This window comes from Pongo abelii, chromosome 19 (genome assembly GCF_028885655.2).
Source record: "Pongo abelii isolate AG06213 chromosome 19, NHGRI_mPonAbe1-v2.0_pri, whole genome shotgun sequence".
NCBI classification, from domain to species: Eukaryota; Metazoa; Chordata; class Mammalia; order Primates; family Hominidae; genus Pongo; species Pongo abelii.
Genome location: NC_072004.2, coordinates 44,542,949 through 44,557,529, shown reverse-complemented (window position 1 = coordinate 44,557,529; position 14,581 = coordinate 44,542,949). Strand labels below are relative to the sequence as shown.

At 38.1% G+C, this 14,581-nt stretch overlaps 1 protein-coding gene across 1 annotated transcript in view; it reads right to left on the bottom strand.

The window, feature by feature from the left end:
* The window catches only part of CPD (carboxypeptidase D), an 86,993-nt gene that overhangs the window by 14,363 nt on the left and 58,049 nt on the right, over positions 1 to 14,581 (bottom strand). Inside the window, exons 9-14 of the mRNA XM_024234874.3 lie at positions 12,127 to 12,229; positions 11,509 to 11,651; positions 9,987 to 10,156; positions 7,946 to 8,275; positions 4,223 to 4,418; positions 2,127 to 2,262 (exon numbers count right to left, since the gene is read on the bottom strand). Coding sequence (XP_024090642.1) covers positions 2,127 to 2,262; positions 4,223 to 4,418; positions 7,946 to 8,275; positions 9,987 to 10,156; positions 11,509 to 11,651; positions 12,127 to 12,229 — 1,078 coding nt within the window. The remainder of the gene's footprint in view (positions 1 to 2,126; positions 2,263 to 4,222; positions 4,419 to 7,945; positions 8,276 to 9,986; positions 10,157 to 11,508; positions 11,652 to 12,126; positions 12,230 to 14,581) is intronic.

Sequence of the window (14,581 nt, the reverse complement as noted above, 5' to 3'; positions counted from 1 at the left end):
GCCCCTGGCCTAGAGATTTTTGGAACTTTGAATCTGAGAGAGATGATTTAGGGTATCTGGCAGAAGAAATTTCTAAGCAGCAAAGCATTCAAGAGGTGACATGGGTGCCGTTAAAGGCGTTCAGTTTTATAAGGGAAGCAAAGCATAAAAGTTTGGAAAATTTGCAGCCTGACTATGCGATAGAAAAGAAAAACCCATTTTCTGGGAAGAAATTCAACCCAGCTGCAGAAATTTGCGTAAGTAGCCTGGAGCCTAATGTTAATCCCCAAGACCATGGGGAAAATGTCTCCAGGCCATGTCAGAGACCTTCTTGGCAGCTCCTCCCATCAAAGGCCTGGAGGCCCAGGAGGAAAAACTGGTTTTGTGGGCTGGGCCCAGGGTCCCCGTGCTGGGGGCAGTCTAGGGACTTGGTGCCCTGCATCCCAGCTGCGCCAGCTGTGACTAAAAGGGGCCAAGGTACAGCTCGGGCTGTTGCTTCAGTGGGTGGAAGCCCCAAGACCTGGCAGCTTCCATGTGGCATTGAGCATGCGGGTGCAAAAAAGTCAAGAATTGATGTTTGGGAACCTCCACCTAGATTTCAGAAGATATATGGAAAAGCTTGGATGTCCAGGCAAAAGTTTGCTGCAGGGGCAGGCCCCTCATGGAGAACCTCTGCTAGGGCAGTGCGGAAGGGAAATGTGGGATCAGAGCCCCCACACAGAGTCCCTACTGAGGTACCGCCTAGTGGAGCTGTGAGAAGAGGGCCACCATCCTCCAGACCCCAGAATGGTAGGTCCACCGACAGCTTGCACCGTGCCCCTGGAAAAGCTGCCGACACTCAATGCCAGCTGGTGAAAGCAGCTGGGAGAGAGCCTGTACCCTTTAAAGCCACAGGGGTGGAGCTGCCCAAGACCATGGGAACCCACTTCTTGCATCAGCATGACCTAGATGCAAGACATGGAGTCAAAGGAGAAAATTTTTGAACTTTTAAGATTTGACTGCCCTGCTGGATTTTGAACTCGCATGGGGCCTGTAGCCCCTCCATTTTGGCCAATTTCTCCCATTTGGAATGGCTGTATTTACCCAATGCCTGTACCCCTATTTTATCTAGGAAGTAACTAACTTGCTTTTGATTTTACAGCCTCAGAGGCAGAAGGGACCTGTCTTAGATGAGATGTTGGACTGTGGACTTTTGAGTTAATGCTGAAATAAGACTTTGGGGGACTGTTGGGAAGGCATGATTGGTTTTGAAATGTGAGGACATGAGATTTGGGAGGGGCCAGTGGCAGAATGATATGGTTTGGCTGTGTCCCCACTCAAATCTCAACTTGAATTTTATCTCCCAGAATTCCCACTTGTTGTGGGAGGGACCCGGTGGGAGGTAACTGAATCACGGGGGTGGGTCTTTCCCGTATTATTCTTGTGATAGTGAATACGTCTTACGAGATCTGATGGGTTTATCAGATCTGCTTTTGCTTCCTTCTCACACTCTCTTGCTGCCACCATGTAAGAAGTGGCTTTCATCCTGCACCATGATTGTGAAACCTCCCCAGCCATGTAGAGCTATAAGTCAAATTAAAACTCCTTTTCTTCCCAGTCTTGGGTATGCCTTTATCAGCAGTGTGAAAATGGACAAATATGTTATCTTTGGAAGAAAATTAGAGCTTCAGAAAGCTGGGTGTTCTCTGCAGCACTGTTTAAAGAATGTTAGAGATCTATAAGTACTGAAATTGAAAGATGTCAGTGATACATATTCAATGAAAAAGGTTATAGAATAATGCATACAGTTGGTGATCCCATTTAAGTAAATAAGAAACAGGGCTCTCCAAATCAATATACATACGTGTGTGTCGTGTGTGTATACACATACATATGAGGGGAGAGAGAATACACATCTCTACACAACTAGTGAAGAAACATCCCAATATAATGGATTGAATTTCTATGAAAAACTTTAATTATTTTTGCAAATAATAATGGAGAAAAATTCAAAAACTTTTCCGGATGTCTGAATTCATTCATACCTCACATTCATAACCCAGACAAGAAAGTACTCCATTATTCATTGACAAAACAGGATCAACCAATCTTCTAGCAGGAAGAAAATTATCTCCTAAGTACTTTAATAGCCTAAACATTAGTCTTACTTGTGAAGTCTGTATCCAAATCTTTGCCAAGAGCATTTGTTTGTCCTATTTTTGAAGTACAGTCTTTCTCTTGAGCTCTCTCTCGCCCATCTGGATTTAGAGAAGGGACAATCACAATCCTAGTCCTGTCAACCAACTGAAGCAGAAACAGAAATTAACGAGTTACTAGCTGCATGTAGAATCAATGGGTACCCTCTCATGCCTCAAATGGAAAGTCTGTTTATTCTACACACAGTTAATTTAAAAGGCAGAATTAAAATGAATGAAAAAATAAAAAATAAAATTTCCTTTTGCTTCAAATATATTAAAAATAAACAAAAAACTACTGTACAGCTAATGTTCCCAGAGACCTTCCAGTGACTTAGAACAGGGGTGAGAAACCACTAACTGCAGGCCAAATCCAGTTGGTGTCTGCTATTGTATATAAAGTTTTACTGACACATAACCATGACTATTCATTTACATATGACTGCTTTTGTGCTCTAATGGCAGAGTTGAGTAAGTTCGCAACACAGAGCACCTGTCCCACAAAGGAAGATAACATAATTTTTGGTCAGTCTGATTTAAGTTCATGTCACCTCATTACACAGGTCCCTTCTGATCCTAATCATGACATCAATTATTTCCCAATTTGTTTTGGGGAGGCAGAACTGCACTGGGCTTCAAAGTAGACATACTTGGGTTTAAATTCTAGTTTTACCAGTTTCTAGCTGTGGGACTGCCTCAGTTTCTACATTTATAAAATGGAGATATTCATTATCACAGGGTTGAGGATATAATGATGTATATAAAATACCTGGTATATTACACGGCGCATAATGCGTATTCAATAAATATCAGTTCTTTTTCCCTTTCCTAAGTCCACTATGGACAGTGCCAATTAGTGAGTGTTTTAGAAGGATGCACTCTTTCCTTCCCTTCTCTGAGGCAACGTACAACTAGGATGCTTAATCATACATGCCCAAGCCGCTGGGTCAAAGTTTGATTTTGTTTTGTTTTGTTTGTTTTTGAGATTCCAGCCTGTTACCCAGGCTGGAATGCAGTGGTGCAACCACAGCTCACTGCAGTCTTGACCTACTAGGCTCAAGTGATCCTCCTACTTTAGCCTCCCAAGTAGCTAGGATTACAGGTGTGCACCACAATGCCCAGCTAATTTTTTAAATTTTTGTAGAGACAAGGTATCACTCTGTTGCTCAGGCTGGTTTCAAATGCCTGGCCTCAAGTGGTCCTCTCTCTTCAGCGCCCTGAAGTGTTGTGATTACAGGCACGAGCCATCACACCCCAAAGTTCTTTTCTGTAGTCACAGATGGCTAAAGTAGATAACACCATATTGCTTTTTCTAAAATCTCTTAGCAGCCAAGATGTCCAATAATTTTTTATGTATTACATGAAAAAGAAAACTATACTGAAAAACTAGGCTTTCACTAGATTTTTCAATATAGTGTCCTAGTTATAAGTAATTCAGAATGGAAGTCCCTCAAATCAGAATGTAAAAAACTGGCCAGGCGCCATGGCTCACACCTGTAATCACAGCACTTTGGGAGGCCAAGGCAGGTGGATTACCTGAGGTCAGGAGTTCGAGACCAGCGTGGCCAACATGGCAAAATCCCGTCTCTACCAAAAACACTAAAAAATTAGCCGGGCGTGGTGGTGGGCATCTGTAGTCCCAGCTACTCAGGAAGCTGAGGCGGGATAATTGCTTGAACCCAAGAGGTGGAGGTTGCAGTGAGCCGAGATCGTGCCATTGCACTCAAGCCTGGGTGATAGAGCAGGACTGTCTCAAAAAAAAAAAAAAAAAAAAGAATAAAGACTGGAAGGGTAGTGTGGCTATTAAATGACAGAGTAGGAAACTGAATGTAAATTTTTAGTATTCTTTCCTGCATGCCTCTTAAGACATACAAGGAAATATAATAGAAAGACACTATTAACAAAGGGTATATACTACAAAGACGGTTCATTTTTAAAGAGTAAAGTTCATAATGTACTACAAGTGACTCTGTAAAATCTAGCAAGAAATTAAAAATTATAAAAATGGTGCCCTGATTAATATTGAGCTTTTTCCTTTTAAAGCATGTCAACCTCCGCTATTCTCTTACTTGGGTAACAGCTGGGTTCTTTTTGTAGTTCAGGCAGAGAAATTCTGCCAGAGCCAAAAGCAGTTCAGTTCCAACTGGCGCATTTCCATGGATACCAGCAACAAAACGAATCTTTGGTTCTTCAGGCTCAGATACATTGGGCTTATTGGAGATTTCAAGGGACCAAATGTGACGATATTCAGTGCTCTGTCCCAAACTTTCAAAAACCAGAAACAAAAAAATCAGCAAGTAATCAAGCACTATGTTAATGTTGACTTATGGATTTTAAAAATAGAAATGAAAATAAAACACAAAAAGTTTTAAAAAGTCTTTAAAGAGTGAATCACTGTATCACAAAACCTTAAGAAAATTAGTTTTCCTTGACCAAAGAACATTTATCAAATAGATGATATTATCAGATTTAGGAAAGATTATGATTTAGTTTACCATCCTTCCAAATTCAGTCATTCTCATACAATCATCACAATATTTGCCCTATCTTCTTTAATCTACACTACTATTTAGTTAATATATATCTTTTGTACTAACTCACAAATTAAATTTTTATTACAGAAATATTTAAGTATGTATGCACGTAGATAACCTCCCTTATTTATTTATTTATATTATTATCATTATATTTTTAAGAGACAGGGTCTCACTATGTCACCCAAGCTGGAATGCAATGGCTTGATCATAGCTCACTGCAGCCTCAAATTCCAGGGCTCAAGTGATCCTCTGGCCTCAGTCTCCTAAGGGAGTAGTACTACAGGTTTGCACCACCATGCCTAGCTAATTTTTTTAAAAAAATTTTGTAGAGACAGGATCTTGCTATATTGCTGAGGCTGGTTTCAAGCGCTTCTGGCCTCAAGCAATCCTCCCACCTCAGCCTCCCAAAGTGCTGGGATTACAGCATGAGCCACCACCCTGGCCCTCCCTTTTTAAATCTAAATTAATATTTGTAAATAAGTCACATTATATTTTACTACAAATGCAACACCAGTTTCACAGTAAAAATAATTTGTGAGTGGGGAAAAAAATAATAATTCAATGAAAATTAAACAATGGTCAAATACTCTGCTTGCCCAAGAGCTTTGAGCTTAAGGTCTGCTTTCTTTAGCATAAAGGGAGACTTACAAGAATTGGACAGAAAAAATATAATCATATTAAATTGAGAAAAATTAACAGAAACCTTATTGCTTTCTCATGATGCTATTCAATGGTACTTAGTGCCTCTTGGTGTACCACCTAAAACTCTCTTGTGCCCCACCACTGGCATGTGTGGCATATTTTGAGAAAATATTTAACTAAAAAGTGTGTCTTGAATTAGGAGGTTAAAAAAATTAAATCAACTAAGTAAACAGACAGCAAAATAATGCCCAATTTTTGTTTGTTTTAGAGACAGGATCTTACTGTCACCTAGGCTGGAGTACAGTGGTGTGATCATAGTTCAACGTAAACTGGAGCTCCTGGCCTCAAGCGATCCTCCCACCTGGGCCTCCCAAAGTGCTGGGATTACAGGTGTGAGCCACTGTGCCCAGCCTGGTTTTATTTTAAAATAAAAAAGTATATGAATTCTATGGCACTAAGATTGTATGATATTAAAACCTGAAATAGCCAGAAATATTCAAGAATCAGTTAAGGAAGAAAAGTAATTGGTATTGCCAAAGAAAGTAAGTATCACTCTGCATCTATGAATATTATAAATCAGAATTTGAGGAACTAAGTTTTCTGATGAAATTAAAAGGACAGTGAGGAAAGACAAAGTAAAAAGGTAAAAGGCTAAATAATGTTCATGAGGTTTGCAGCAGAGAACTATATGCTCAAGGCAAAATGTAAAGACCTTACCTACAACAGGCAAACCATAGGAATCAACAAATCATAGAAATAATTTTGGAGTAACTGTAATAAAATCTAAAATGGAGCAGTCAGTGCAAGTGAGGCAGAGCAACCACCAGAAAGTGAAGGTAAAGGCTATCTCAGCTATCAGTTTTACATAAGCCAAGACTGTATATTTTCCCTGGGACCCACGATCACACATGTCCCTAAAGCTTCAAGTAAGAGACTGTGAATAGAGACTAGAATTAGGACAGCAATTAGGCTTCATTTTCTAATTAAAAAAAAAAAGTTACACATAATCCCTAACAGGTGAGCTTACAGTTCTAAATTCCTCCCTTGCCCCAAGCAAAATAAAACAAACTAAACAATATTTAGTCAGAACATATTAATAGATCTGTAGCTGAGTGATGGAAAGGGTTTTACAATCAGTCAAAATAATTATCAGGAAGAGCAATTTTACATTTCCTGGAAGCATAGGCTATCTACTTCTAATCTAACAAGTAATTCTCCTTAAAGTTCCCAAGATACACTATTAAAAAGATCTCCAAGCACCCCTTCCTTACACCTTATACAAAAATTAATTCAAGATGGATTAAAGACTTACATGTTAGACCTAAAACCATAAAAACCCTAGAAGAAAACCTAGGCGATAACCATTCAGGACATAGGCATGGGCAAGAACTTTATGTCTAAAACACCAAAAGCAATGGCAACAAAAGCCAAAATTGACAAATGGGATCTAATTAAACTAAAGAGCTTCCACACAGCAAAAGAAACTACTATCAGAGTGAACAGGCAACCTACAGAATGGAAGAAAATTTTTGCAATCTACTCATCTGACAAAGGGCTAATATCCAGAATCTACAAAGAACTTAAACAAATTTACAAGAAAAAAACAAACAACCCCATCAAAAAGTGGGCGAAGGATATGAACAGACACTTCTCAAAAGAAGATATTTATGCAGCCAAAAGACACACAAAAAAATGCTCATCATCACTGGCCATCAGAGAAATGCAAATCAAAACCACAGTGAGATACCATCTCACACCAGTTAGAATGGCAATCATTAAAAAGTCAGGAAACAACAGGTGCTGGAGAGGATGTGGAGAATTAGGAACACTTTTACACTGTTGGTGGGACTGTAAACTAGTTCAACCATTGTGGAAGTCAGTGTGGCGATTCCCCAGGGATCTAGAACTGGAAATACCATTTGATCCAGCCATCCTATTACTGGGTATATACCCAAAGGATTATAAATCATGCTACTATAAAGACACATGCACATGTATGTTTATTGCGGCACTATTCACAATAGCAAAGACTTGGAACCAACCCAAATGTCCATCAATGATAGACTGGATTAAGAAAATGTGGCACATATACACCATGGAATACTATGCAGCCATAAAAAATGATGAGTTCATGTCCTTTGTAGGGACATGGATGAAGCTGGAAACCATCATTCTCAGCAAACTATTGCAAGGACAAAAAACCAAACACTGCATGTTCTCACTCATAGGTGGGAATTGAACAATGAGAACACTTGGACACAGGAAGGGGAACATCACACCCTGGGGCCTGTTGTGGGGTGGGGGGAGGGGAGAGGGATAGCATTAGGAGATATACCTAATGAAAATGATGAGTTAATGGATGCAGCACACCAACATGGCACATGTATACATATGTAACAAACCTGCACGTTGTGCACATGTACCCTAAAACTTAAAGTATAATTTAAAAAAAAAATCTCCAAGCAAATACATGTTGCAAAATAAGTAAACTCCAACTCTCTGTACATTCTGTTCCCAGATATTTCTATATAAATTACAACAACTATTCAACACAGCTAATGCTGATTTTACTCTCTTGAAAAAAAAAAAAAGACAGTAGAAAGTGACACTTACTTGGTAAGATTTGTAATATGTGGATAGTTCATTACAAGTCCTCTCAGAAACTCTGATAAGTCTTTGTAGGAATGGTATCGATAAAGAGCCAGAGCCAGATTTGAGGAGGAGCGTAACACGAGGCTTTCCAAACCATTCTCTGCTGAAAGGTCTTTAATTAAAGTTTCAAACTCTTTAGTAGTTGGATCACTGGCATCACTGGTGCTGGTGCTAGCCCCTTTTCCTTTCTTTGATTCATTGTTTGAATCTGTTGAGGATCGAACAAGTGTGAAGTTGACCTGAATAGCGCCTTCACTCTTGACAGTCACATTCTTGGTAACTGGATTATACCTATGATAAAGGAGACAGATCAGAACCACACTCCTGCAGCTGGAGTACCCAAACCCTGGGAAGGCAGGTGTGCAGAGAACGTGAGAATCCTTGGGATAAATGTAGTGCAGCTTCCTAAAGAGACAAAATTTTAACATTGAGTAATTTATTATTTTTAATACATTAATAAAGAATAGACATGGGTATACTACAAAATATGAATGAATTTTTTTCATAATTTTTTTAAGATGAAGTCTTGCTCTGTCACCCAGGCTGGAGTGCAGTGGCACCATCTCAGTTCACTGCAACCTCCGCCTCCTGGGTTCAAGTGATTCTCCTGCCTCAGCCTCCTGAGTAGCTGGGATTACAGGTGCCCACCACCATGCCTGGATAATTTTTGTATTTTTAGTAGAGAGAGGATTTCACCACATTGGCCAGGCTGGTCTCAAACTTCTGACCTCAAGTGATCCACCTGCCTCTGCCTCCCAAAGTGCTGGGATTACAGACCTGAGCCACCGCACCTGGCCTAGGTTTTTAAGATTAAATATATGGTTTCAAAAGAAATTTAGTGCTTGTAGTGGATACTCCCATGTCTCTTGGAACTTAAATTCACTTGTCTTCTATCAGGGTATATGGGTGGAAAAGTTGGAGAGGTGCTAAGTTATGACATTCTCCGCCAAATACATCCTTCTCACCCCGTTTCTCGGATCCCCTGCTGCTTTAGTTAACACTCTGCCAAAAATGGAAGAATCACAGAGAAGACCTCATTACTCATTAGTGTGAGGTTCTAACCCATTCATTTATGGACCACTAGATATCTGAAAACCATCAAAAAACAAAGGCAACGACTAAAATGTTTTCATATTTTACCCTTACTTCAATGAGTATTCAAACTAACTCTTCAGAAATAAGTTAGCTAGCAGGAGGAAGGGAAAATATCCTGTGGTAACATCTATACTTATCAAAAGATAAAAAAGAAAACTACAAGAGAAACCCTGTCTCTACTAAAAATACAAAAATTAGTCGGGTGTGGTGGCACACACCAGTAATATCAACTACTTGGGAGGCTGAGGCACAAGCATCCCTTGAACCCAGGAGGCAGAAGTTGCAGGCAGCTGAGATAGTACCATGCACTCCAGCCTGGGCGATAGAGAGAAGCTCTGTCTCAAAAAAAAAAAAAAAAAAAGTTACTAGCATGTTAAATAGACTGCATTGCTTTGGGCTTGCCTGTATTTAGCAAATAAAGAGAATGAGAAATGTTCTTTCTATGCATTTTCTATGTTCTTTGTGCTTCATCAACTAACACTTTGGTTACTCCTTTAAAGGAAAAACTATCTTGAACACATTTCCAATAAATTCTACTACAAATTGGAACTGACTTTGTAGAATTACTTCAGCCTAACTCTCCTTTTAAATAAAAAACCTAAGGCCATGAGGATCAGGATTTGATGTGTATTCTAAAGTGTCTTGTTTAATGTCCAGGTTGGAAGCATGTCACAATGAGTCAACTAAGCAATAACTAGAATATTTATCCCAGGAATCTTTCCTTTTTTTATTTTCATGTACTCTATCTGCCACTAAAGGAGAGTCAAAGGTATAACCAGCCCTAAACTTCCCAGCAATCTATTCAAAGTTGCTTAAAAGGCTCTCTAGAACGTTCTAGTAATAATCCTCCAGGATGGAGCCATGTTTGTCCTCCAAGCACTCTATTTCAAAGCATTCAGTCACTCACCCTCGAGCAGATGCTGTGATTTTATAACTTCCTGGAACCAACAGACGCCAGTAATCTCCAGTTTTGTAAGTAGTCACTGGGTGATTAATCTCAGCAACACTAATGGTGGCATTTAATATACCCCTGCCATCTGTGGCATCTAGAACAAATCCTTTGACGCCCTGATGAACCTGGATTAAGTACAAGGACACCAGATTTCAATAATAAACATCATCATCTAATTATCTTGGGAGGTCATATTCAAAATAACAGATTGTTAACACAAATAAATGGAACAAACAGGAATTTAGGAGTTCAGAGTAAAGTTCAATGTAAATGTTCATTAAAATATTTCTGAAGGCTAATTTTTCATAGGCTTTATTTCTCTTCGTCATGAAGAATATAAATAACACTGTTTAAACTTTAGCACATTCTGATGATTTCAGAATATATGACATTCTACAAGAAAACAGACCTGGCCTTTTCAAAAGGAAATGGCATTTTTTAAAAACAGAAGGACTCTTCTAGCTCAAAGAATAGTAAAGAGATATAATAATCCAATGCAATGCATGAAACTTGACTAGATCCTGGTCATAAAATACAGCTGTAAAATTACATTTTGGGGACAAATATGGACATTTAAATATAAACTAAGTATTAGGTAATATTAAGGAATTACTGTTAATTTTCTTGGGTAGGATAGTAGCACTTAGAGATAATATGTAGTAGCTCCTTATTTTTAGGAGATAGATGCTGAAATATTTAGGGGTAAAATACCATACCTGCAATTTATATTAAAATAGTTCAGTCAAAAATATGTATGTGTATGTGAGTGTGTAAATAAAATTTACATTAAAATAAAGCAAATATAACAAAATGTTAAAAATGTTAAATCTAGGTATAGGAATAATTATTGGCTAGTCATAACTTTTCTGTATATTTAAATTTTTTCAGAATAAAATGTCTTTAAATATAGTAAAAAAAAACTCACAGACTTTATGTCACACCACTCAGGAAAAAGAAAAATGCAGAAATGTACTGGCACAAAGTATTAGTCTGATTATTGTAATTAACATTAGCGTATTTCTTATAATCTTTACCTATTGGCCACCACGCATATCCAAACAAAAGGAAATTAATCATTTCACAGTAAATCACTGGCAATAAGAAAAAGAATAAAAACATTTACTCCACAGCCCATCTTTTTATCACTTGGCCAATGATTAGGTGTGTATCCAATTTATGCTGGTCTTTTTTAAACACGGGTAAAAAGTGACCACCAACCCTTAAGAGCAAAATATTACTACCTTGTTCAATCATTTTCTTCAACTTTTCCTCACATATACAAATAAACTCATTTCCATCCATGAATTTTCTAGATAAATATATTAAACACCTTGGAATATACAAATTGGTTAAATAAACTAAAACAAATTGAAATTTTAAAGAGTGTATGCCAAAATCACTGCACAAAAACCACGTGTACGCACAAAAATCTTTTCACCCTTGGGAGAAATTTCACACTTCACTCCTGAATAGTCACCTGTTTCATAAACTGGATTAGTGATCTTCGATTCTGTTCCCAAAAGTTTGGCAGCTCTTTCTCAAATGGATATTTCACACAACCTAGTTCAATAGTCACTTCAAAGCAATTTGTTTGTAAATAGTTCCAGTCCTGCATTCCTCCTAAAAGATAAAAATTAAAATTAGTCACTCTGAAGAAGTTCTAAACAGCTCAGATCCCAACTGGTAAGCAATATTCCTAGTAAAAAGCCAAATTTATCTCTTATCAGCATTGATAAGATAATGTGTTCATGTGAGGGCACTTTGACGCTTGCGATACAAGCAAAACACCTATGCCTTCACGTTTAAGAATTCATATAGAGCTTACACTCTTCTATTAGCACAGGTAAGATTCTTTGTAATAGCCAGAAGTAAAATGTAACCCTTTAATCGTTTTAGTGCATTATTCTTACTCAACCCTCAATGTACATCAAACATAAAAGCAGTTGAAAAGATTATTTAAATATTTTTAACTATTTAAACTATGTTTTAAAAATAATGATTATTCCTCAAAATTAAAAGATAATAACAGGTAGCACCATCTGGGAAAGCAGAAAGGCCATCAAGTTGTAAGGCCTTGATATAAAAGAATCTTTACCTGGCACATTATACCAACTAGCTCCATTCGTTATTCCATGAGGAAAATATTCATTAGGATACATATTCTTGCAAGGTCTACCTTGAAACATCTGGGAATTTTCCTGGAAAAACAAAAAGAATCTTTACTTGTATTTGTTTGTATCTCCATCAAAAAAAAATACTGGAAAGATACAGGAAAATAATAAAAGTGGCTTCCAACAGGGTGTGTGAGGGGTGGAGGTAGGAGTTGGGTGGGGCTATGAGCAGTGAGACTTTTCAGTGTATAGCTTTTTATGCCATTTTGATTTTTCACTATCTGAACTTATCTATTTTTAAAAATCAAAATTCAATGTGCTCTGTAAGAAAATACTGACTTCATTTATTACTCACAATTACAAGTAATATAAAACCTAGCTGAACCCCTTTCTAAAAAAAATTTCTGCTCATACTTATACTTTCGTTTCATGCTTTCAAGGAGCTTGAAGTCCAAAAAAGATAATACACACACAATAAAAGCAAGCAGCTTTCCCTGACTGCTAGCAGGAATAAGATGGCCCCTCTGTGCTCTGACTGCCCTCTGTACAATTACCTTACCCTATTACAACTAGTTGCACCTTTCTCTTCCCTAAAGATAATACACTATTCCTTGAAACAGTTTGTGTCTCTGTGTCCTCAGCATCTAGTATACAGTAGGTGCCCAACTGATAACTCAATGAAGGGTAAGAAAAACTGCCATGGAGACACAAATGCATGCCATTGAAAGCAAGAAGAGAGAAAGATTATATCTGATGAGAGTGGCAGGGGGAGTTTCCTAGAAGAAATTGAGCTTTGAAAGATGGTCAAAACTTCATTTATCTCTTTTTGAAACAGAAAAAAAGTACTGAAAGTGTGAAGAGAAAAAGAATAATTTCCCATTTAACTTTAAAATATACAAACAGGGACAGGTAAGATCACACCTGTAATCCCAACACTTTGGGAGGCCAAGGTTGGAGAACTGCTTGAGCTCAGAAGTTCAAGACCAGCCTGGGCAATACAGTGAGACCTCGTCTCTACAAAAAAAAAAAAAAAAAAAAAAAAAAGCCACGCATGGTGCTATATGCCTGTAGAACCAGCTCGTTGGGAGGCTGAGACGGGAAAATAGCCTGACCCCAGGAGGTTGAGGCTGCAGTAAGCCATGATTGCACCACTGCAATACAGCCTGAGTGACAAAGCAAGACTCTGTCCTAACAAAAACAAAATAAAATAAACGATCCCCATCTAGAAATTTAATATGCCAATTATAGGCTTATCATCCCATCACTCTCTTATCAAATAAAAACCATAATTTTAGATTACTGTAATAATTATATCCATGCGCTTTTGCTTTGGTTTTGTTTTGGTTTTGAAACTGGGTCTTGTTTGTCACCCAGCTCAGAGTGCAGTAGTGGAAACACAGCTCACTGTAGCCTCAATCTCCCCACGCTCAGGTGATCCTTCCATCTCACCCTCCTGAGGAGCTGGGACTATTGGCATGCACCCACACACCCAGCTAATTTTTGTATTTTTTGTAGAGATGGGGTTTGACCATGTTGCCCAGGCTGGTCTCGAACTCCTGGGCTCAACAAATCTGCCCACCTCAGCCTCCCAAAGTGTTGAGATTACAGGTGTGAGCCATCACACCAGGCTTGGTATATAACTTTTAGACCTCATTTTTTTAACTTATATACGAATATAGAATGGATCCTCCACGCCTCAGTCTTCTTTAGGTTTTCAAAATCCACTTTATTGAGATATAATTCACATTCCACACAATTGACTCCATTTAAAGTGTACAATTCAATGGTTTTTAGTATTCATAGAGTTGTATAACCACCCACCATAATAAATTTTAGGACATTTTCATCACCCCAAAGAGAAACTCTATACCTATTAGCATTCTCCATTTTTCCCCAACCCCTACTCCCCACCCCTACTCCAAACCCTAGGCAACCACCAATCTACTTTCTGTCTCTATGGGTTTGCCTAGTCTGAACATTACATATAAACTGAACCATACAATATGTAGTCTCTTGTGACTTCTTTCACTTAGCAGGTTTTTAAGGTTCATTCAAGTTGTACCGTGTATCATTACTTCATTACTTTTTATGGCTGAATAATATTCCACTGTATGATTTTGTACGTCTACTTATCAGTTTGTTAACCCATTCATCAGTTGATAGACATTTTGGTTGTTTCCATTTGGGGCTATTATGAATAATGCTGCTACAAATATTCATGTACAAGTTTTTGTGTGAATACATGTTTCCATTTCTCTTGGGTATATACCTAGCAGTGGAATGCTGGGTCATATTACAATTCTATATTTAATGTTTTAAAGCACTGCCAGAGTGTTTTTCAAAGCAGTTATACCATTTTACACCCCACCAGCAATGTACGTATAAAGGTTTCAATTTTTCCACATCTTTGCCTATGCATATTTTCCATTTTTTAAATTA